The sequence below is a fragment of the Petaurus breviceps genome, unplaced genomic scaffold (genome assembly GCF_028583685.1).
Source record: "Petaurus breviceps papuanus isolate PSGF00001 unplaced genomic scaffold, PetGlider_PUasm1.0 225, whole genome shotgun sequence".
Taxonomy (NCBI): Eukaryota; Metazoa; Chordata; class Mammalia; order Diprotodontia; family Petauridae; genus Petaurus; species Petaurus breviceps.
In genome coordinates, this window is record NW_027185889.1 from 19384565 (window position 1) to 19407715 (window position 23151).

Consider the following 23151-nt stretch of genomic DNA (forward strand, 5'->3'; position numbering starts at 1 on the left):
AGGTATTCCGAAGAGAGAAGGAAAAGAAAATAGGGACAAGAGACAGAGACAGCTTTTTCCAATAGTGTATTTGAAAAAAGGGAAGAGAGATAATTGTGGGGGGAGAGGGGAGGTTGCTGGAGCCAGCAGAAAACTGTGACTAAATTAAATTTTCAGTGTGAGCATTCACACCTCAAAATTGGAAAACCTGATTTGTTATTTTGTTGACTAACAACTTAAGAAAGTAATGGAGAATAAGTGAATAAAGCAAATTAAACTTAAAAGTATGTCATGCCATACATTTCCCTCCCAACCCCCCTTAAAAAAACTACCAACACACCCCTATGACAACTTCAGGGGGTTATAGAATTGTCTTGAAAATTGGCTTTTCTGGCTTTTTCTTTATTTGTTTGTTTTTTAAAGTTTAGAGATATCTCTGCATATTTGTTTGCCAGAGGGAAGAAGCCAGGAGGTAGGAAAAGATTGAAAACAGAGAGAGGAAGGAGGCAGATTTTGGGGGCAGGCAGCCAGAGGAGACAGGAGGGGATGGCATCAAGAGTACAAATAGAACTGTCTTTGCCAAAACTGGATAATTAGCAGAATGTATATTACCATGCAGGCAAGCTGGCTCGTAATTACCAAAGGCTCATGATTACTAGGGAATAGTCAATTAGAAGTTAAAGATAAAAGAGCTCCCATGACCTAATTCTCTGAACTAAGAATTGGGACACATAGTCTCATAACAGATAATCCCTTTTGAAAAACCTCCAGCACTTTGTTTTCTTGGAATTAATACTTCCTTAGGAAATCTAGGACCTATCGCTGGTCAAAATATGGAATTATACTGTAGATAAAAATGCTAGTGAAAGTTGAGAAAGGTTGAAAAGAAGGAGCCAGAGAAGGGGAGCAGGGAAGACTAAACATAATAGAGATGCTAGGAATTCCGGCTGTAGCCTCCCGAAGCAGCATCTGTGCCAGAGGGGAAATGAGTTTCTACTGGCCAGAGGCAAAGGCCCAAGATTCTCACCAAAGGGTCAGGCTGTCTTCCGGCATGGGTGAGTATACAGGTGAGCCTGTATGGTCAGAGCAAGAGAACCACTAGCAAACTGGGCAGGGCCTCTTGGGGAGTCTGTTTTTAGATAGGGAAGAGGGGATTATGGGTTGTCATCAAGACTACAATTTACTTGTGCACTTAGCTCTGTCAGCAGTAGGGCTGAATCTCATTCATTTGGTTGCCTCCCCCAGGCTATTTGCATTTAAATGTTTATCTCTAGTTGTACAAAGAAAAACCTGGTTTTATGTGAAAGGAATACACTTGAAACTTATATGGGAGATATTGAGGGGAATTGGCAGGAGCCCAGGAGGCCTGGGGGAGGCATTTTCCTGAATCCTAAAACCATAATACAAAGCTCTAGATGTAGAATCAGGAAGGACTAAATTGAAATCCTAACCCAGAAATTTAGTACAATGCCCGATATATGTGCTTGATTAATGCTTTTTTCTGTTTACTCATTCCTAGCTGTTTGATCACTGATAAGTACCTTCTTACCTTCCCCTCTTTAAACCTGTTTCCTCAAATGTAACATGAGGATAATAACACCTGCCTCTCACAAGGATCATATGAGAATCATATGAGACAATGTATATAAAAAGCTTGGCAAACCTCAGAGTTATGTAAAATTGACCTATAATGGCAATGGTAATTAGAAATGGTCCTGAAATTTAACTTGTTCTAGTTTTTTTTTTTAATCTTTAATGTTTAACTTTTATTTTCAATTAACCAGCATTTATCTTCTTTCTCTACTACACCTCCTATTAAGAAAAACAAAACCCTTATAATAAATATGCATAGCCAAGCAAAAAAAAAAATCTCCCACATTAGACATGTTCAAAAATTGCTGTTACACTGCATCTTGAGTCCATGAAATTTCTGTAAAGAAATGGATAGCATGCGGTCCTCTGAAATCATGGTCACACATTGCATCAATCAATAGTTCTACAATCCTTCAAAGTTGCATTTCTCTATAATGTTGTTGTTATTATATAAACTATTCTTCTGAGTCATTCACTTTACATCAGTTTATATGTCTTCACAGATTTCTCTGAAACCATCCCTCTCATTTCTTATGTTGCAACAATATTTCTTTACATTCGTATGCTATACTTTGTGCAAAAGCTTTTAGATTATATATAAGCAGAGTTGTCCATTTTATTTTCTGTGGCCCTCTCTGTCTTTTGGTCATGGACTCTTTCACTGTCCATATTTGCAAAAGGCATAATCCTTCCTGCTCCTCTAATTTATTTATGATGTGACAGTCACTAGACAGATTTATAAAAGGAAAGTCAACTCAGGAAGCATTGGAAGCTCTCAATATCTAAATTCTGGCAAGAGTGACAAATGATTTTGATACAGAAGAAAATGGGAATGTGCCTAAAGAATCCATTGAACTGCATGCTGAAGTTATAAGTGAAGTTAGAATATTTCTGAAGGCTGAGAACAAGAGACAGATAAAAGCAAGGATAGGTAACAAATGATAAATACAGAAGATTGGCAAGGTCCCAAACATTCAAAGGGCTAAAGTGAATATGAGTTTTTGATAAATGCTAAAGACAATGAAAAGGGCTTCTGAAATTAGTTTTGAGGACAAGATCGAGGAAATGATTAGATCCTTGTTTGGGGTAGTTGGAAAGAAGATGACGAGTCAATTCACCAAGGGAGAAGTCCTAGGTTTGTTATTTTTTTTTTTACCAAGGAGAATTATTTCAGACTAGAAAGGATAGAACAAAAATGGATAACAGGACATTAGAAGACAAATGAACAGACTGATTGTAAAAGAAGATTTAAGGAACTTTAATAAGTTCAGATACCCTGGCCTAGAAGTACTTGCACATAGTAGGTACTTAATGTTTATGGACTATCCCAGGGTACTGGAGGAATATATAAATGTGATTACTAAACTAAGACTGAGGAATTCTCTCTTGGAAGAACCCTAGAGAATAAGGGTTGACTTGAGACCAGAGATAAGCAAATAGCTCATTTTTTAAAATGAGAAAGAAGATACTTCAAAATACTATAAATGCTGATGAGCCTGATTTATATTCCTTGCAGAATTCCTAAACATATTATTACATTATAAGCAATAAGAATCAAAGTGATCATGAATGAAGGAATGAAAAAGCATTTATTAAGTGCTCATTATGGCAGCAAGATAGAACAATGGATAGAATATTGGACATGGAATCAGGAAAACATGAATTAGATTCCTGTCTCAGGCATTCCATATGTGACCCTGGACATATTATTAACCTGTCTTGGCCGATTTCCTCACCTGTAAAATGATAATAATATTAGCCCCTAACTCAACAGTACTGTTGTGAGGATCAAACCAGATAAAGTATTTATTAAGCACTTACTGTGTATGCCAGTCACTGAGCTACATGTGGAGAATTTAAATACAAGCAGGTAGAACAGTTGCTACCCTCAAAGAGCTTACATTCTACTGGCTGAAGATAACTTGCTAAGCATTCTGGAAAGCCAGAGTATTAGGGAAGAAGAAAAGAGGGGGCTAATATATGTAAAGCTCTTTTCAAACCTTAAAGTTATATTAAATGTTAGCTATTATTTCTTGCTAAACCCTGAGGATAGGAATAATAAAAAATAGGTCCAGCTCCCTAAAAGCTTAATTGGGAGAGAAAGTAGAAAGGTGGGTGGAAAAGGTTCAGAGTTCCCGGAGGTTTGAAGGGCAGAGACAGAGCAGTTTGAAGACCTGGTGGAATAATTTGCTACCCCAGCTCAATTTAATTAGTTTATGGTGATTTATGGGTACCAGTGATAGTCTCTAATAGGATAGAATTGCGTTTGGTTTACAGAATAACAGAACATGAGTTGTATAAAGTAGAATTAATTAGTACACTATGTTTTGATGATTATATTGCTTTTAATTGATCTGTAGACAGATTTATACATATAGACCTGTTACAAAGATTCATATCAACTTGTGTATCAACCTTTCTTTACTTTACCTCTATGAATGTACTATAAGATCTATGTTCCAAAAAAACAGTTTCCCCATTTTCAATGTTCTTTCACACGTAGTAACTCCTTGTGGAAAGTCCCAGAGCCCTGGTGACTAAATATTGATGAGATACTGGTAATTGAGTAATTTTTAATTGTAATCAATTACCAGTATTATTTTGTTCCAGATCACTGAAATAAAGCAAATATCACAATAAAGTGAGTTGTACAATTTTTTTTTGTTTCCCAGTGTATATAAAAGTTAAATTTATACTATACTGTAATGATTAAGTATGCAGTAGTATTTTGTCTAAAAAGTCAACATACATACCTTAATTTAAAACTATTGTTTAAAAAAAAGTTAACCATGATTTGAGTCTTCAGCCAGTAGCAATCTTTTTGCTGGTGGAGGGTCTTGTCTTGATGTTGATGGCTGCTGACTGATCAGAATGGTGGTATTTGAAGATTGGGGAGTCTGTGGCAATTTCTTAAAATAAGACAAGAATGAAGTTTGCCACATCAATTGACTCTTCCTTTCACTTGAACACTCAGACGCCACTGTAGTGCTATTATCTGGCCTAATTTCAATACTGTTGTGTCTAAGGGAATAGGGAGGCCAGAGGAGGGGGAACAGCTGGTAGGTAAAGCAGTCAGAACACACAACATTTATCGATTAAGTTTGCCATGTTCTAGGGGTGTGGTTAGCGGTACCTAAAAACAATTATAATAGTAACATCAAAGATTGCTGATTGTATATCACCATAACAGACATAATAATGAAAGATTTTGAAATATGTAGAGAATTACCAGAATGTGACAGAGACACAACGTGAGCACATTGTTGGAAAAATGGCACTGATAGGTTTGCTTGTATCAGGGTTGACACAAACCTTCAATTTGTAAAAAAAAAAAAAAAAAAGAATACTCAATATATTTGGAGCACAATAAATTGAAACACAGTAAAACAAGGTATTTACTGAACTAACTAGGAAAAGTGGTTGGACCTCACTAACCTGAAGCCAGACAGGATCTTTCATTGGCTTTGGAACATGTCCATCATTTGTGCTCTAAAAATAAGTTGAGGGAGAGGCGGCCAGGTAGCACAGCGAGTAAGAGCACCGGCTCCAGTGTCAGAACGACCTGGAGATCGAATCCGGGGCTCAGACACTTAGCACCCACCCAGAGACACCTGGCCGTGTAACCTTGAGCAAGTTACTTAACCCCAATTGCTTAGGGGTGGCCAGGTGGCTCAGCGAGTAAGAGCACCGGCTCCAGTGTTGGGATGACCTGGAGATCAAATCCCAGGCTCAGACACTCAGCACCACACCCAGAAATAACTGGCCGTGTAACCTTGAGCAAGTTACTTAACCCTGATTGCTTTAAAAAAAAAAAATAAGTTGAGGGGGCGGCTAGGTGATGCAGTGAATAGAGCACCGGCCCTGGAGTCAGGAGGACCTGAGTTCAAATCTGGCGTCAGACACTTAACACAAAAACTAGCTATGTGACCTTGGGCAAGTCACTTAACCCCAATTGCCCTCCCCAAAAAAGGCAAAAAATAAATAAAAATAAGTTGAGAATTGAAAGTATCCCCTCTGTGGCCTTAATAGAGGCTGTACAACCAAGAAGAACAGGTTTTAAAAAAAGAAAAGAACCGGGCTTGGGACTGGCAGGGTCTGTCTTGAGAAGGCAAAAGCCAAGGAATGATAGTAAAGGATATTTAAGGCTAAGTGGTTGGTGGTGAAACTAGGCCTAGCCTGTATTATGAACAGGAGGTGAAGGAGCTTGCTTCACAAAAGAGTAGAAAGAGTTCATGCAAGTGGCTCATGACAATAACAGCTGAGGTTGAGAAGTGGATCTTAGCCCTGCAGTCTGCGCTAGAAACAACTCAGTTGTATCTTAGGACCAATGCTCTACAAACATATCCATGCTTCATACTGGGCTGATCTTTGTGTTTCCCTAGCATCCTCTCTGGGATCACCCCCCACCCCCCAGTTTTAGCCAGGTCCATCTGCTGAAATCCTTATGAGCAGCTCCAGCCTCCCTCTACCTTCACCAGACCCTGGTTTAGCTGGGTGTTACAGTGCTTTTTTAAAAAAAATATTTATTTACTTTTAGTTTACAACATTCAGTTCTCAACTTTGAGAAAACGCATTTGCTCAGATGGTGAGGCCCAGCAGTAGTTACAAACCATTCCCTGCTCCTCCTTTTTTGTTTGTTTGTTTATTTTTACTTTTGAACATTCATTTCCACAAGATTTTGAGTTACAAATTTTCTCCCCATCTTTCCTCTAACCTCACCCCAAAATAGCAATCCTACTGAATACCCCTTCCCCAAATCTGCTTTCTCTTATATCCTCCCCCATCTCCCCTCTGACTTCCTGCTCCTCCTTCCTAAAGGTGTTTCAGCCAGTTACCCTTTCAAGACTCACATCTCAGGTAGATGAGTAACTGGGTTAGCATAGGGCAAGTATTTGGCAGTAATCTATGCCCTGGAGCAAATTTACTATAATTTTCTTTTGTATTTGAGCTGTTAGACCCCTTAGAAACTTCCAAGGTGCAGAAAACTTCCTGTTTATGTGAAAGGGCTTTCTCTTTAGTTCCAGTCTTTTTCTCAGTGACTGCCTTTAAATATCGTTTATATTTCAATAGGGCTAACCTTTATATCTTCCCTAGAGGCAGCATAGAGTAATGGATGGAGCACTAATTTTAGAGTTCCCAAACAGTAGGTTCAATCGATGCTGGGCAAGCCACTTGATTTATCAGTAGCTGTAATAGTAATGGAATTAAAAGATCCCCTTGTATTGGCTTGGTTTTTGGATTGATTATGTTAAAACCCAGAGCTTGTGAATCCCACTTGTGGGATAGACTTGTGTGATAGTAATGGCAATTAAAGATTCCCCTGTATTGGCTTGGTTTTCAAACTGATTGTGTTAAAACCCAGAGCTTGTTAATCCCACCTGTGGGATGGACTTGTTGATGTGAAAAGAAAGTCCTGAACTGGGAGGAGTAGATTTGGAGACACAAGAGAGAGGCGGAAGATCTTTTTGGAAGCAGCACCTCGTGGAGAGAGAGAGACTAAGAGAATTGCTGGTGGCCGCTTTGAATTGCCCTGGACTTTTGAGACCTGCCCCCTGAGCTGCCAAGGACTGAGGAGACATGGCTGTTTTGCTGGTACTTTGTCTGTTTTGATGTTGTTTTGCCAGATTTGTCCACTGGTGAAAGACTGTCCTGTTGAAGAAGTCCTAGAACCTGGCTGTTGGCTAAGAAGCCCTGAGACTGTCCTGCAGACAGAGAGTGAATACTGTCCACTGGTGAAGGACAGTGCTGTTGTTGCAGGGGTCTGGAGACTGTCCTGCAGACAGAGTGAATACTGTCCACTGGTGAAGGACAGTGCTGTTGTTGCAGGGGTCTGGGTACCTTTCTGTTGGTTCAGAAGCCCTGAAGAAGGATTTTCTCGTTGTATGTTTACAGAAATCCTAGGAGAGGGTTTTGCTAATGTTTTCAGGGGTTCTAGGACTGTTCTACAGACAGAGGATGAATTAGTGAAGAGACTGGCAATGTATCTTGTGGCCTTGCTAAGCCTTGTCTCCCCAGGAACTAAGATTGCTGAGAACTTGCCTCTGAAGAAAAGACCTCCATTTGGGTATTAAGTGCTGTGTTTAAACTTGATGTAACTCTGGGGTAGATTCAATTGTGATCCAGGGGTGGGGAACTTTTGACCTTATGTTTGGAAACTAATCTCCATTTGAGAAGAGGGGCTTTGTGGTGGACTAAATGAAGGTATAGCCTAGGGGTGGAGAAGTATTTAGACCAGGAACTTTCTAATTGATTGAATGATTGGAAGGTCCTGGGGTGGGGTAGTCCTTGGAGATTATTTAATCACATTTAGTAAATGCTGTATTTGGAATGATGTCATGTTTTGATCTTCTCTGTTCTTGGTTGGTCACTGAATAAAATGGAGAGCACCTATGCTGGTATTTTGAACCTGGGAAGTTGACTTTCCTTGGCATTACATTACAACTTGTTGACAGGAAAAGAGAGGGCTGAACTGGGAGGAGCTGGTGATGTGAATTTAGAGAGGCACAAGCAGAGAGAGAGGCAGAAGAATTTTTTTTTGGAAGCAGCATCGTGGAGGCAGAGAGAGATGGAGAGGATTTCTGAGGGCCAGTTTGAACTGCCCAGGACTTTTGACAGCTGCCACCCAGAGCTGCCAAGGACTGAGGAGGCATGGTTGTTATGCTGGTACTTTGTCTGTCTGTTCAGATATTGTTTTGCCAGATTCGTCCACTGGTGAAGGCCACTGCTGTTGTTGCAGAGGTCCTGGAACCTTGCTGTTGGTTCAGAAGCCCTGAAGAAGGATTTTCTTGTTGTGTATGTACAGAAATCCTGGAAGAGGGCTTTGCTAATGTTTTCAGGGGTCGTAGGACTGTTCTGCAGACAGAGAATGAACTAATGAGGACACTGGCAAAGTATCTTGTGGCCTTGCTAAGCTTTGTCTCCCCAGGAACAAAGATTGCTAAGAACTTGCCTTAGGTCAAGATGAAGAAAAGACCTCTCTTTGGGTATTAAATGCTTAAGCTTGTTGTAACTCTGGGGTAGATGGCCAGATGATAGTTGTGATCCAAGGGTGGGAAACTTTTGACAGTTTTTTGTGTTCTGGGACTGACCAAATGAATGTACTTTGCTTATGATTGGAAACTAATCTCCATTTGAGAAGAAGGGCTTTGTGATTGACTAAATGAATGTACTGCCTAGGGGTAGAGCAGTACTTTGAGAAGAGGGACTTTGTGATTGACTAAATGAATGTAATGTCCAGGGGTGGAGTAGTACTTGGAAATTATTGAATTATACTTGGTGAATGCTGTATTTTGAATTATGCTATATTTTTATTTTCTCTGTTCTTAATTTGTCACTGAATAAAATGGAGAGCAGCTACGCTGATATTTTGAACCTTGGGAAGTTGCCTTTGCTTGGCATTATAGTAGCTCAGGCAATTCTGATTCAGATTACCTACTATTCACAGGCTAATATGTTGACTTTCATTAGCCAAGAGTAAATTTACAAGTGTGGCAGCTAGGTGGCTAAGTGGCTAGAGCACTAGGCTTTGAATCAGAGACTCATCTTCATGAGTTCAAATCTGGCCTCAGTCACTTATTGGCCAGGTGGTGCAATGAATAGTGCTCCAGCCCAGGAGCCCTAGAGGAGGACCTGAATGCAAATCTGGCCTCAGACACTTACTAGCTGTGGGTAAATCATTTAATCCTGCTTATTTCAGTTCCTCATCTGCAAAATGAGCTGGAGGAAAAAAATGGAAAACTACTCCATCATCTTTGAAAAGAAAACCCCAAATGGGGTCATAGAGAAGTGGACAGAACTAAAACGACTGAAGAGAATTATAAGTCTCTAGCAAAAAAAAAAAAAGGCTTCCCTTGGCTATTATGGAACTAGCTGTGTGTCCTTGGGCAAGTCTCTTAACCTTGTTTGCTTGAGTTTCTCCTCTGTAAAATGTGAAGGAATTATTCCAGTACCTGGGGGGGGGGGGGTAAGGACAAAGAGAGAGAGAGAGAGGGAGAGAGGGAGAGGGAGACACAGATAGACACACAGAGGACAAAGAAAGAAAAGAAAGACAGAGAGATAAGTCCATGTTTATGAATCTTCTGCAGAGCAACTTCAATAATTGGTTACCTAGCCTCCACTTAAATACCTCATTACTTGAAGAGGCACTCCATTCTACTTGGGGTGTCCTGTTAAAACGTTCTTCCTTCGATTGAGTTAAAATAGGATTCCCTGTAAATTCCATCCATTGGCCCTACTCCTCTGCTCCAAGTTTAATTCCTCTCCCATTCGGTTTTCCCATCACTACAGATATAGGCAATCAGCCAAGCATTTGGAAAGTTGCTTAAATGTTGGACACCTTCTTCTGAAATTTAAAATCTAATGGCCTGTCAGACTGTTGTTATTCATCCTTCGTTTTTCTCAGAGGACCAATAACATCATGGGTGATGTCTTGACTTGTCTGTGAATTGTATTTAAATGAGGTAGAGCTGCACAAAGTGCACAGTCTCATTCTGTCTTCCTGGCAAGACATAAGCCAAGATGAATGGTGATGGCCTGGGCTGCAGTGAATGACTTTGGCATCTCCCATGTCTGACCACTCTTTTAAGTGCTCCACAGCACCTGGTTTAGCCTCCTTCACAGCCACAGGAACAAGCCCATTCTGTCAGAGGAAATCTTCACATGCTTGGGGTAGACATCCTCCTAATTCACTGACAGGTTTAAGGCCTGTGGGTCACTCTCAGCCTGGCTTAGCCTGTCTGCTGAGTTTTTAGCTGTGTTTGGCTGCTGTGCATGCTGAAGCTTCTTGGAGTCCTAAGTGAAGACAGATACCAAAGGTGAATGAGCAGCCCTGAAGAGGGCTCAGCAACTCTCACAGGAGAGGTGCTAGTCTTCTTTGAACACCTTATACACATCACCTGTCAGACTAGTGTAAAGATTAAGAAGTTTTTAATACCACTTAGGAAACCCTGCCTGGGAGACTTTTGTTAGGATTCCAACTCTTTGCTACAGAAACCCTTACAGTATTTTGGAAACAGATAATCACAAAGGCTGTAGCCAAGCAAACACGGGGCCACCTGTGTGATCACATTTTAAATCATCTCAGACATGAGCTTTTGCTTCTGCCACAAAGGGACCGGAGGGACATCTGCTCCATGCTTACATAGCTAAACTATACTTTTCCTTTGTGTTCCATAGACCTTAACTGTTGGCCTTCTACTATATATCTATTCAGTGAAATGTCTGGCTCCATAGGTAAGTTTTACCCTAAGGGTATAGGAAGATAAAGCATTTTCCCTGGAGATTAACCAGCTGGCAAATTTCCTGACAAAAAGGAGAGTCCTTGTTAAACATCTGTAGGGACTTAGTTACTCCAGGTCCTAATTGTTCTCCAATCAAAAGAGATAGATCAAAACTGTAGAGTAGTAGGATTTCAGGAGAGTTATCAGGATTTAGCAATAATAATACTAAATATCATCCCAATAAAACTGTTGTATTCGAGAAACCCTATAAATAGTGCAAGTGTGATTATTTTCATTTTCCAGATACAGAAACTTGAGTCTCAGAGATTAAATAAATTACCCATAGTCACACAGCTAATAAATTACTAAAAACCACACTCCATACTTGGTATCCTGACTACAAGTCACTATGTTGCCTCTTAATATCTCCAAACTCCTGGCTTCCACCTTCACCAGGAACCTTCTCCAGAGACCCCCCTGGCCTGATGTCTTCATGACATTTAGCAGAAAACAGAAAACAGGGCCCCTACTTGGGCAGTGCACACCACTCTGATTAAATCTTTAGAGACTAGCTAGGGTCAGAAGTTAAGTTGATGATCGTCCAAAGGGAAATAAAGAGGAAGATGGTGGGTCACACATTAAAAATAGTTATGCAGTCACTTCAGTATTAAGGATGTCATCAAGGAAATATATGACCAAAAGCAGATGGGCCAGTCTCATAGCAACAGTGAGCAGCAACCCATGGACTGCACACATGCTCCCTTGGTATCCATGGAATGACAAGAGAATGTGAGGAAGGCCCCAGCACACTGGGGCAGTTATGTAAAAGAATATGGATGAGAGTCATACAGGATAGGAAGGTGTAAACAAGCACCTCAGGCTGGAAGGATTTGGTCTGGACACATCCACAGGGTTTAGCATTTGATCTTGCTTGAGCTGAGCTTCTGCTCCCTGAGCTCAGGTTTCCAGTAAAAAAATTCCTTTCAACTTCTTTCCATTCCTCTCATGACAATCTTGGTTCACAAGAATTAACAAAAGGCACTGGGTGGAGCTGGTGGTCTTTGTCCTATTGTCCAGCCAATGATGTAGTGAATGGTCATCCCCACAATCATTATCACTTATTTGCCAAAATAATTCAATTGATTTAAAACTATACTTCTGTGCTTGTACTAGGTTCAATTTATGTTCCAGATTAAGAGTTTGGTAAGGACCCCTGATTATAACCTGAAGGTTTTTCAGGGCTGTGTATTAGATTTACTACTTATTAAGTCAGATAAGTATAGTTATTTTTTAATGGGCCTTTATTTGATTCTGTAATTTTTTATTATTAAAATTTGGGCTCCTTCAAACTACAACTGTGTGGCCTGCATATAACTTAAGCTGCCACTCTATAGTGGTGGGATACAGGAAATGAGTTTGGAGCCCAAAGGCTCCTCTTTTTTTTTTTTTAAGGGAGGATTTGTTCTAAACCATCAACTGCTCAAAACAATCATAAATACTCCAGCTCCAAATGCTGTGGATATTTGAGAAAAATTTAGTAATACAGTCTTGTCAAAAGCTGAAGACTGCTTGGAAGGACTTCATGCTATAAGTCTGACTCTTTCTAGTAATTTTTTCTTTCAAGAATTTTATTGAAGCTTTTAAAAAAATAATAAATCCTGATGAGGCATGGCAATTCCAAAAACTCAGTCCCAGAGTTCTAGTCACCAGGGGAATCCTCAAATAATCTTTTTAACTTCCCTTTCACAGTGGCCCATACAGTGGGCACCTGGCTCCACCCTAGACCCTCCTACTCCTTGACTCCATCTGGACCCACATCTTGCCCCTATTAGATCACTCAGATTCTTAAAATCTCGCCCACCTCAACCAGTGTTTTCATAAACCTTGTCTCTCACTGAAAGAATGCTTGAGTCAAATTCTTTTGAGACAGAACCTGCAAATGTTCCCTTTGAATTTCAGGGTACCCAGCACTAGGCCATCCAGGACTGCTTTGTGATTAAGCACAGTTAATGACAGCTAACATAAAGTACTTTACATATGACATCTCATTTGATCCTAACAACAATCCTGTGAGGTAGAAGACACTGGTCTCTATTTTACAAATGAGGAAACTGAGGCAGAAGGTTAAATAACCTACCAAGGGTTACACCGCTAGTAAGTGTCCAAGACAATTTGAACTCATGTCTTTTGGGCTCCAAGTTTTACACAGTTTGCCATGTACATTAACCACATCTGACAGCATGTACATTATGGCCCACCCTTGGTTTACCTTTGTAAAACAAGATTTTTTCATCATCAGCCCTTTAGAAGGAAGATCAGTAATTGCTCTGAATTTTAATGCCTTTTTAATGTTGTTTTTCTTTAGTTTTTTGGGATTATGAATGTTCTTTTCACCTTAAAGACTGTTCCACTCTTCCCAAATTTTTTCCAGTCGTTCCTTAAATGTGTAGGAGCCCAATATGCTTTCAGTTGTTTTGCTCACAAAGAGTGCTTCTAGGAATTATAGCTAGGAGGTTTCTACCATTGGCCTCCTTTGGGTTTATTTCCTGTAGTGGGATCTCTGAAGCAGAAAGATTTTTTTTTTTTGAAGCAAAGAGATTAAGATCCTTTAAGTCAATAATATTTTTATTTTTGGAGTTGCAGTACCGGAGAGGTAGCTTTGTGGACAGACAGCCAGCTGTGAGTCAAGAAGATCTGGGTTCAAATTTTCCCTCTAACAAGACACTGGCCATGTGACACAAGAGGAGTCACTGCTCTCAGTGTTTTGGACCAGATGTATCAAACTTAAATAGAAACTAAATTCTGTTAAGTGTAGCCTTCTTTTAGAATGTAAGGTTGGTGGGACATTTACTTTTGCATTATTATTCCCTAACTTCACACTTAAAAGTGCTTAATTTTCATTCATTCATTCATTCATTGAACTCAAGAAAATTCCCTCAATGCATGCAGATCAGCTACTGTGCAAATTAGAAAATAGGCCGCTCTTTTAAGACAATACATTTGTGAAAAAGTGCAGTCCAGCACGGGTAGAGGAGGTTTCTTTATATGAAAGTTTCCTATACCAATGAAATCACAGGTTCCAGTCCCTATTGCAAAATTTCTCCAAGAAGGGGCACTGCATTCTCTCCTTACATTTACTTTGACAGATGTCATGGCCTGCTGGGTGGAAAGGGGAACCTCAGCACCCTGAAATCCAGCATCCCACCGAGGTCCACTTCCGGACATACGATGGTTTAAGCCTGCCCTGGGTTGGCCATCCAACCTGTAGGCAGCCCCTCCAGGAAGTAAGAAACACTGCGCTCCACTGAGGCTTTCTGGAGAGGGAGCTTCTCCCACCAGGGACCCGCACAGCCCCCTCCTCTTGTGTTTAGTAATATGGGGAGGAATGGAGTCTGAAAAGCAAAACGAAGCAACTATGTCACCATAATCGGTTTCTTCTGTAGTCTTTGTACTTAATGTGCTTAGTCATTATTCTGATTAGGGGTCCTAGCCAAGAGGTGAACAACTCTCACCTTGCCTCCCCCTCTTTCTGGAGCTTTCACCTTATCTGGGGGAGGGGGAGGGATGAGCTTCCAGGCCTGCCTGCCTGCCAGCACATTTCCTTTCCCTTTATCTGTGTGACCCTGGCTAAGTCACTTCCCTTCTTTGCCTCAGTTTCCTCATCTGTAAAGTGTGCCTCTGCGGTTCCTTCCAGCTTCAGCTTTGTGACCTAAAGTATAATATAACAGCACGTAGCACACAGCACTTTGACCCTACGATCTCAAGTCACTTAACCTTTCTCTGCCTCGGTTCCCTCATCTGTCAAAGGGGGCCGCCCAGCTCTAGGTCTGGGAGGTCGCTCGCCCTCCCTGTTGGACCCTAAGCGCCCCGGTCCCACAAACTCCGCGCCTCGGTTTCTTTATCTGTGACCCCACGGTCGCTCGGGCACACAGCAGGCTCCTAAGGGATGCGGGCCGCACACTGGGAGCCTCTTCCAGCCGCGGTGGGGAGGCGGCTCCGGCCCCGGGGGCTCGGCTGGAGGCCGGGCATGGGCTGAGCCGAGGGGGGAACTCCCGCCCCAGCGCCTTTCAAACTGCGTGTGCCGAGGTCCGCTGGTCAGGCAGCGCCTCTAATGGAACCCGCGCGAGGCTGCGGGCCAATGGACGCCGCGCTTCCTGCCGCCACTGGCCAATGGCGAGGCGCGTTCTTGGGGCGTGGGCGGCGCGGGCGTCTCTCGGCGTTCGCGCTGAGTGTGTGTGCGCGAAGGAGAGGGAGCGAGCGGAGCGGTTGGGCTAGGCGCGCACAGCCGGGCTTCCTCCTGCTTCTCGTTCCGGCTCAGTCCGCTGGAGCGCCGGCCGCTGCGACTCGCGCCCAACCCCTGAGGCCCCGAGGAGGCGGGCGCGGAGCGCGCGAGCGGGGCGGTCGCCGAGGAGATGCCCGAGTTCCTGGAGGACCCGTCGGTGCTGACGAAAGACCGGCTCAAGAGCGAGCTGCTCGCCAACAATGTGACGCTGCCGGCGGGCGAGCAGCGCAAGGACGTCTACGTGCAGCTCTACCTGCAGCACCTTACGGCGCGCAACCGGCCCCCGCCGGCGCAGCCCCCGCCTCTGGCCCCGGCCGCCAACAGCCGCGCGCCCCCGGACTTCTCCAGCGACGACGAGCGCGAGCCCACCCCGGTGCTGAGCGCCGCGGGCCGCGGGCGAGGAGGAGGCGCCGCCGCCGGCAGGGTACGGACCCCCTTCCCTCCCCCCGCAGAGATCGGGGGACCCCTTCCCTCCAGCCCCGCCGAGACCGAGGATCCCCCTCCCTCTAACCCCGCCGGGCGCCCCCCACAGGGAAGGGCGGGCCTTGTCTCTGCACCCCCCCCTCCCACCGCCGTACCGAGTATTCCCTTCCCCCGCCTTGACAAAGCCCCGAGTCTTCTCCATTCTCTTCCTTGCCCTCACTGACGAGCGTCCCCCTTCCTCCTCGGCCATGGGGTGCCCTCCGCGTTCGGCCTCTCAGCCCCTTTGTGGCCGAGAAAGCCAGCCCCGGGCCGTGGCCTCAGTTTCCCCTCCCGTCCTCTTGGGGTCCCCAGGACTCAGCCTCGGCTTCCCTTTCTGTAAACGTGGGGTTTGGACTCGGGCTTCGGCGCGTCGGCGTCGCGAGCCCCGGTTTTCTGCTTGGGGGGCGGGAGGGCCCCGAGGCGCCGCCCCGCCCCCGCGGGGTCGTTTATCTTCGGGGGGGGGGGGTGATAGGTCTCTTGGTTCCCGCCCCGCCGGCCAGCCCTGGGCGCTCTGCTCCTGCGGCCGCAGCCTTTTCCCGCCCTAATAACCGCCGAGCTCGGAGCGCGCCCTGGAGGCGGGGAGCGAGCCGCGGCCTGGGCGACATTCAAACCCGGGCCTCGCCGTTCCCGCCTTTTTACCAGCGCCCGGGGATCTCGGGCATTGGCCGTGGGGCCGCGGCAGGGGCGCGATCTCTGACCTCTTGAAAAAGGCCCGGTACGGCCGAAGGGATGGGGGGGGGGGGGGGGAGGGAGACTCCTCCCCAGGGGGCTGCCCTCGGCGCCCTTTGCACCCCTAGCTCTGGGCCCCGCCCCGGGAGCCGCCTGGGGCTGTTAATGGCTGCATTATGGGGGGGGGGGCGCGGGATTCTGGAGGGGCTTTGTTTTGAATGGAGTGAGACTGGTCAGATTTCCTAGAGCCTCATCTGCAGTTTCTGACCCTGTAACAGTTTTCAGAACAGACTCTGCAAACTAATGTTTTTACTAGAAAAACGGTTTTTGTGTAAGAGCGAATATTTAGAGGAAGCACCCTGCTAGAAGGTCTTTTACCTTCAGTAGCTAGTTTTAGTTACACATGATTTCTTTTTTACTGACTGATAAGATTGTGCAGTGTAGAGCAGTTGGTGCAGTAGTGCCTAATTCAGCACAATTTGGCAGTGGCTTCAGTACTTTTTTAGATTAGTTTTAAAAAGTCTGAAAGTATACCTGCAATAAAATTAGTACAGTTGGAATATTAGCCAGTATTAGTCTTAAGGCGCAGTTTCTTTCAGAGCTAGTTGAATTCCATTAATTGCAGTACCTTTTTAATTATGTAAAAACACCCGGTCACCATCTTGAAACCTAGAATGTACAAACACAAATGAAAAAGGGTAGCCTGATAAAATTTCCACGGTTCATTCTAGAATTAGAAATGAAAAGTCAGGTACAGTTTATGATATATATTCCACTACTTTATTTCTAATTGGTTTCGCATATTTGAACAAGGCCACCAGTTTTATTTTAGAATATTTTGAGAAGTATCTGGACAATTTAAATGCTTTGTTCTATAGGAAACGAAGTTTTCTTTTAGTACTTCAAACATCAACACTTAGAGATACAGAATTTTGTCATGAACAAGCATTTATAAAGTGCCCTATGTTCAGCTACTCACTGTGTTAGGAACAAGTGGTACAGAGACAAAATTGAAGTGGCCCCTTTCTTCCAAGTAGCTTACATGCTTTTGGCTCCTAAGCCTGTCTCACTTGGTCCATAGAAGCTAACACAGCTTTCACCCAGATACCTGCAATGCCACAATGAAGAGTTTACTGGAGGACTTAGTTGGAATAATTTTATAAACCTGCAATAGCAGCTTTCAATTTAACATTCTTAAACCAGACAATAAATCCTAAAATGAATAGCATGCTTTTTTAGATCCATAAAATTATGTAAGTAGTTTATTTTGTACCAGTGCAGTTCTTTTTTGGTTATATGTACCTGTATTTTAACTACTCTGTGCTGACAGTATAATCTCACTAGTATCTTTATTCTCTCTATAAACTCATTTTTAATTTTTTTAAAATTAATTTGTTTGTTTACTTTTAGTTTACAGGATTCAATTCCAAAATTCCTTGAGTTTCACATTTTGTCCCCCTCATCCCCATGGTGGCATATAGTCAAGTATAGGATCTGTAAATACTTTCATATTATACATTAGTTAGGTTATAAAAACGATCAATAAACTCTTAAAAAGAATATACTCTTAATATATATGTTCTGGGCTCAGTAAGGTCAGAGTATATAATAATTAACATTCTTAAGAACCTATCCCCTAAAGTAATCTATGGAATAGGTGTATGTCTACAAGTGTGATTTGTTTAAAAAAAAACCAAACCTGAGGACCTAAATTTAAAAAACAAACACCAACTAAACTAAATTTGGTTCTTTGGCAGCTGTTTTGTTAATACTCGTTCCTTATTGCTTCTGTTGTATGCCCACCATACCTGCTAGGTCTTGAGCTAGCTGCAGACTCTTCAGACAGCTCCTTACTCTCTAGGTACAGGATTAAGATAAGTGACCAGAACAGCTATAATAAATGACATGTGGGGAGAGGGTACAAAATAGCTGGGAGATTTTTAAAAGAAGATGAAGATTTGGAGCTGCTGCCTGTTTTCTTTAATAGCCAGGTGAAGATGTCCTGTAGATGACGGTGCAGAACTGGAGATGTGGCCTTGATAAGTCATCCTAGTAGGGCTGGTGGTTGAAAATCTAGAAGGTTATTAAGGATATTCCGTTTTTCTAGGTTCACAAACGTTTCAGAAACAGCATTTATCCTCTCTTACAGTTGTAAGTTACTTTAGAGGTTCATTACCTGAACAGGAACTCCCCTGCTACGTCCTTGAGCAGGTAAAATACTAGGTTTTGAAGGTGATCTTTTCATTTTTCAATAGAATTTCAAAATTTGTGAAAACTTGTCCGAGACCAAACATTTCCCTCCTTACAGATTGTACTGTTTTATCACGTGATTGTCTGTGTGAGAGAAATGTTGGGAATGAAAGAAATTGTTTAAGCTTCCAGTTACCACTATGTCCTCTGTGTTTTCTTAAATCCTTTAGCATGTTATTAGAGAAAATATTTTAATGTTGAGAGGTTGGTTTTAAAAGGCAGCAGTTAGTTTTGGTTTGTGCCTTTTATTCTTATTGTTTGCTGTTAGGATCATCTCAGTATTTCTAGGTGTTAAATGATCAAGATAGTGACTAAATTAAACCTTTATATGAAATTATGTAGTATGTTTTTAGTATTTAGACATAAGTGGCAAATTGTCTTTCTCTTTCGTGAAAATAATCACAAAATTTGACTACTTGGAAGCTATCAGAGCAGTTTCCTTGAACAGTCCAATGAACCAAGCTCTTTGCATATGACAGCTTCTTAGCGGAAAAATCTGACTTTAAAAATTTTAAAATATACTTAGAACAGTGCTAGATTCTAACAGATTTGTGAATTGATAGGAGTTTGTAGTGTTTTACTTTATGATATCACTATACTGAAACCTCTCTATAAATATTATGCCCTCAGCATCAAGGCCACTTGAACCATTCTAGGTTACTGCCATAAGAACTGCAGTGATGTTGCTGTTGAGTACTTCTTGACATAGTAATATAGATCACTTTGATTAATAGACCTACAAAACAATCAGGTGATAGGTTTTTTAAAAAAGCACATTTTAAAAGACCATAACCAGTGCCATCAATAGGATTTCAGAGTTTGGGAGCAGTATAGATGTGGAAGATTGGAAAAAATTGGTATTGGACATGAAAAATGAGGGATTCCGCAGGAACTGAGAAAAGCAAGAGGAATGGTGTTTTGAAAGGGAGTTTTAGGGTACATTGGCTTATTTTTTGGAACTGATGACTGGGTCTCCAAGGGACATTGTGAATCCTAAATATTACCTTGTGAAGTTGGTTTTTTTTAATTGGAGGGTAATACTAGAAGTTTTATGTCTAAAATGCTAGGTTTATAAGTTATGTGTATTTACTAAGAGAAGGAAGGGGAAAAGCATTTTTTAAGTACCTGCTATGGGCTAGGCACTTTGCTTTACTAATATATATCTCTTTGATCTTCACAAGTACTCAGGTAGGTGCAATTAAATAATCTCCATTTTACAGTTGAGAAACTGAGGTCCATAGCAGTTAAGTGACACATGTCCAGGTTCTCAGAACTAATGTCTGGGGCCTGATATGAATTCAGGTCAGACCAAAGACCCAGGGCTGTCTTCATGGCACCACCTAGCAAACCTTTCTGCGTGTTTTATATTATCTCCACAGTTACAATAGGACACTGACTGACAAGGTTTTAAATAGTGGATTTTTGACTAGCATTACAAATGAACTGGAGATAATTGTTTTTGACAGATTTTTACATTTGACAGCCTTTGTGACTGGTAGTGTTTTAAAACAAGACCTCTTAATAATCTTGTAAGATTTTCAAAGTTTGAAAAATAGATGTGTGTCCAGTTTATTTTGGAGGTTTGAGTATTTACAACTCATCTTTTCAGAAGTAACATTCTGTACTTGCTGTGTATAAAACAATATGCCTGAAGTTGGAGAAGATGAAGAGTTGAGATAAAACACCTTTCACACACATCCCTCCTGAAGCTTACTGGCTAATTGGGATATTAGATATAAACCTAGCACTTGAATGAGTCTTGGATACTCCCTCTACTGGCATATTGTTTCAACCTCTATAACTCCTTTTTCTTCCTTTAGCAGCTGGGCTGTTTTCCTCTAAAAAAAGCAAAACCACTTATAAATATTAGTAAGCATCAATACAATCTACTAAATTTGGTTTTGCAACTCTTTACACTTAAATGAGTGAATTTTAACCTGAATCATAATTTCACTCCCTCCCTCAAAGTCTCCATCAAAATTATTTGTTCATTCTTTTGATTTTGTTTAGCCCTAGTTGGTGCATACTTTGTCCTGCTACAGTTTTTATTTTTTATTGTCATTATTTTATAAGTTTTTCTGTATTTTTTATGTTCTTCATACATATTTTACTTGCATTGTAGGTTTTAATATAATTTATAACACTTTCAGGACATATTCCTGGCAATGAAATTAATTGGATTAAAGAGGTGTGTCTGTATTTGTGCTGTTGCCAAATTTATCTCTATGAGGATGCTCTGTTTATAATTGTATTAGCACTATAAGAAGTGAATCAAGGGATGGCCCCTTTAATTAAAAAAAGTCAAACTAGGTAGGGGTGGGGCAAAAAACCCTTAGGGTTTCTGGCCAAAAGAGAAACCTTATTTACATGCACTCTGAGCCAGGAGGGCCCCCAAAATTAAGTGGTGCTTGGGCAGGGACCTGTTGTCTAATACCTGAGATCCTGAGCGAATTGGGTTTACATTGGTCTTTGAGAAAGAAATCTATCCAGTAAACCCCAAGGTAACTTTCCAGCTATCAGCATTTCCCTTCCTTTGGGCAGAACATCCTCAGGTAAGAGGAGAAGAGAGGAGAGGCCTTTTCTGTGAATGGGTGTTTCCTCACTCAAAAGTGAGAGCTTGAAAAGACCTTAGCTTAAAAGAGCCAAGATTTCCCACTGTATCCTGAGCCATCTCCAGTCATCTTGATCGATATCTGGCCACTGGACCCAGATGGCTCCAGAGGAGACTTTGCATAGCCCTCCCTCACTCAAATCAAAGTCAGTTACTAGTCACTTTATCTCCCTGTCATGTTCCTCTTCCAGAATGGACCAACTACACACAATGTATAATGTGCAACTCTTTGATTTTTTTAAAGTGATTATTAACATTTGTTTCCTTTTTTTTTTTTTTAACTATCCCATGAGCATTGAGCCATTGAGGACTGGAAGTGGACTTTGTAAATTTTCAGTTTACTTACTTTTTGCTTTTTGGAGGGGGGAAGGCAGAACAATTGGGGTTAAGTGACTTGCCCAAGGTCACAGGGTAGGTTTTTGTGTGTGTGTGTGTGTGTGTGTGTGTGTGTGTGTGTGTGTGTTAAGTGTCTGAGACCTCATTTGAAGTCAGGTCCTCCTGACTCCAGGGCCAGTGCTCTATTCACTTCGCCACCCAGCTACCCATTCCTTACCTATTTTAGATGTTTTATATGTTACAATTAGAATAACTGCCAATTTGCCTTTCTTTTTTTTTTTTTTTTTTGATCCTTTGTTGTACAGAATTTTTTTTTTCATTTTGAAGCGATTGAGCAGATCTCTTTTGTCCCTATTGATCCCTTCTCTTAGTTTAATAGTCATCTATGTTACCTTCTGATAGTGTTTATATTACTTCGTGAGGCTATTTGTATTGGTGATATTGCCTATTATAATTTTTTTTTTTTAAGCAATCTGGGTTAAGTAACTCGCTCAAGGTTACACGGCCAGTTATTTCTGGGTGTGGTGCTGAGTATCTGAGCCCGGGTTTGATCCCCAGGTCATCCCAACACTGCAGCCCATGCTCTTACTCGCTGAGCCACCTGGCTGCCCCAATTATTATAATTAATTTTAAAGCAAATTGGAAATGATGAAATACTACATAGTATAATACTTGATTTATATAATAGCACTGGAAAATGAGCTATTTCACAATTTTAAAAAATAAATATTTTTGATAGAAATCTTTCTGTCTAATATAGTTTTACTGTTTCTTTGTGATTTGTGGGAATGAGTAGTATAGCAGATGGAAAGAGCACTAAACTTGGGGTCAATATCTGGGTCTTGTCCCTGTCCTTATGTGACTTTGGGCAAATCCATAAGGTCTCTGAGCCTCCCTTTCTGTATCTATAAAATGGAGATAGGGAGGAAAGAATTTTATAGACTATGAAATACCTGTGGACTTTTTTTTTTCCGACTATCTTTCATTTGTGTTTAAAATAAGAATAAATGGGCCCAGAGTAAAGGCCTGAGGGGTAGAGGTGGCTAGGTAGTGCAGTGAATTGAGTAATGGCCCTGGAGTCGGGAGGACCTGAGTTCAAATTTGACCTCAAACACAACACAAAAACTAGCCCTGTGACCTTGGGCAAGTCACTTAACCCCAAATGCCCTCCAAAAAGCAAAAAAAAAAAAAAAAAGGCCTGAGGGGTAGTAAGATCAGCCATTTAGAGCTGTAAGGGACCTTACAGGTCACCAAAGCCAATCCCCTCAATTTATAAATGAGGAAATTAAGGCCCAAAGAGGTTACATAATTAATTAGTAAGGTACATAGATCACATTTTAAAAACTTTAGTTCTTTTTTAATTAACAGGCATTTGTTTTCTATTCTTCTCTCCCTCCAGTCAAAAGAGAAAAACTGAATTCTTACATAACATCCACAGCCAACAAAACAAATTCCACGTTGGCCATATCAAAAAATGTCTTTCCTTCATGCTTCACCCCTGATCCTCTGGAATTCTGGCTAGTCACTACATTGGTCAGAGGTGTTTTTTTGTTGTTGTTGTTCGTTTTTGGAGGGGGGAAGGCAAGGCATTTGGGGTTAAGTGAGTTGCCCAAGGTCACAGCTAGTTAAGTGTCAAGTCTCTGAGGCTGGAGTTGAACTCTGGTTATCCTGACTTCAGTGCTGGTGTTCTATTCACTGTGCCACCTAGCTGCCCGAAGAGTTGTTTGTCTTGACTGCTGTATTCTTGTATA

General features: G+C 41.8%; 1 protein-coding gene across 3 annotated transcripts in view; it reads left to right on the plus strand.

Annotated features, from left to right (window-relative positions):
- The first annotated feature begins 15079 nt into the window (after positions 1 to 15079).
- TMPO (thymopoietin) overlaps positions 15080 to 23151 on the plus strand; it is a 39274-nt gene continuing 31202 nt past the window's right edge. The window contains exon 1 of one of the 3 annotated variants that reach the window (XM_069095204.1): positions 15080 to 15496. In XM_069095204.1, coding sequence (XP_068951305.1) covers positions 15203 to 15496 — 294 coding nt within the window. In that variant the 5' untranslated portion in view covers positions 15080 to 15202. The remainder of the gene's footprint in view (positions 15497 to 23151) is intronic. The other 2 variants (XM_069095207.1, XM_069095206.1) reach the window with 2 other exon arrangements.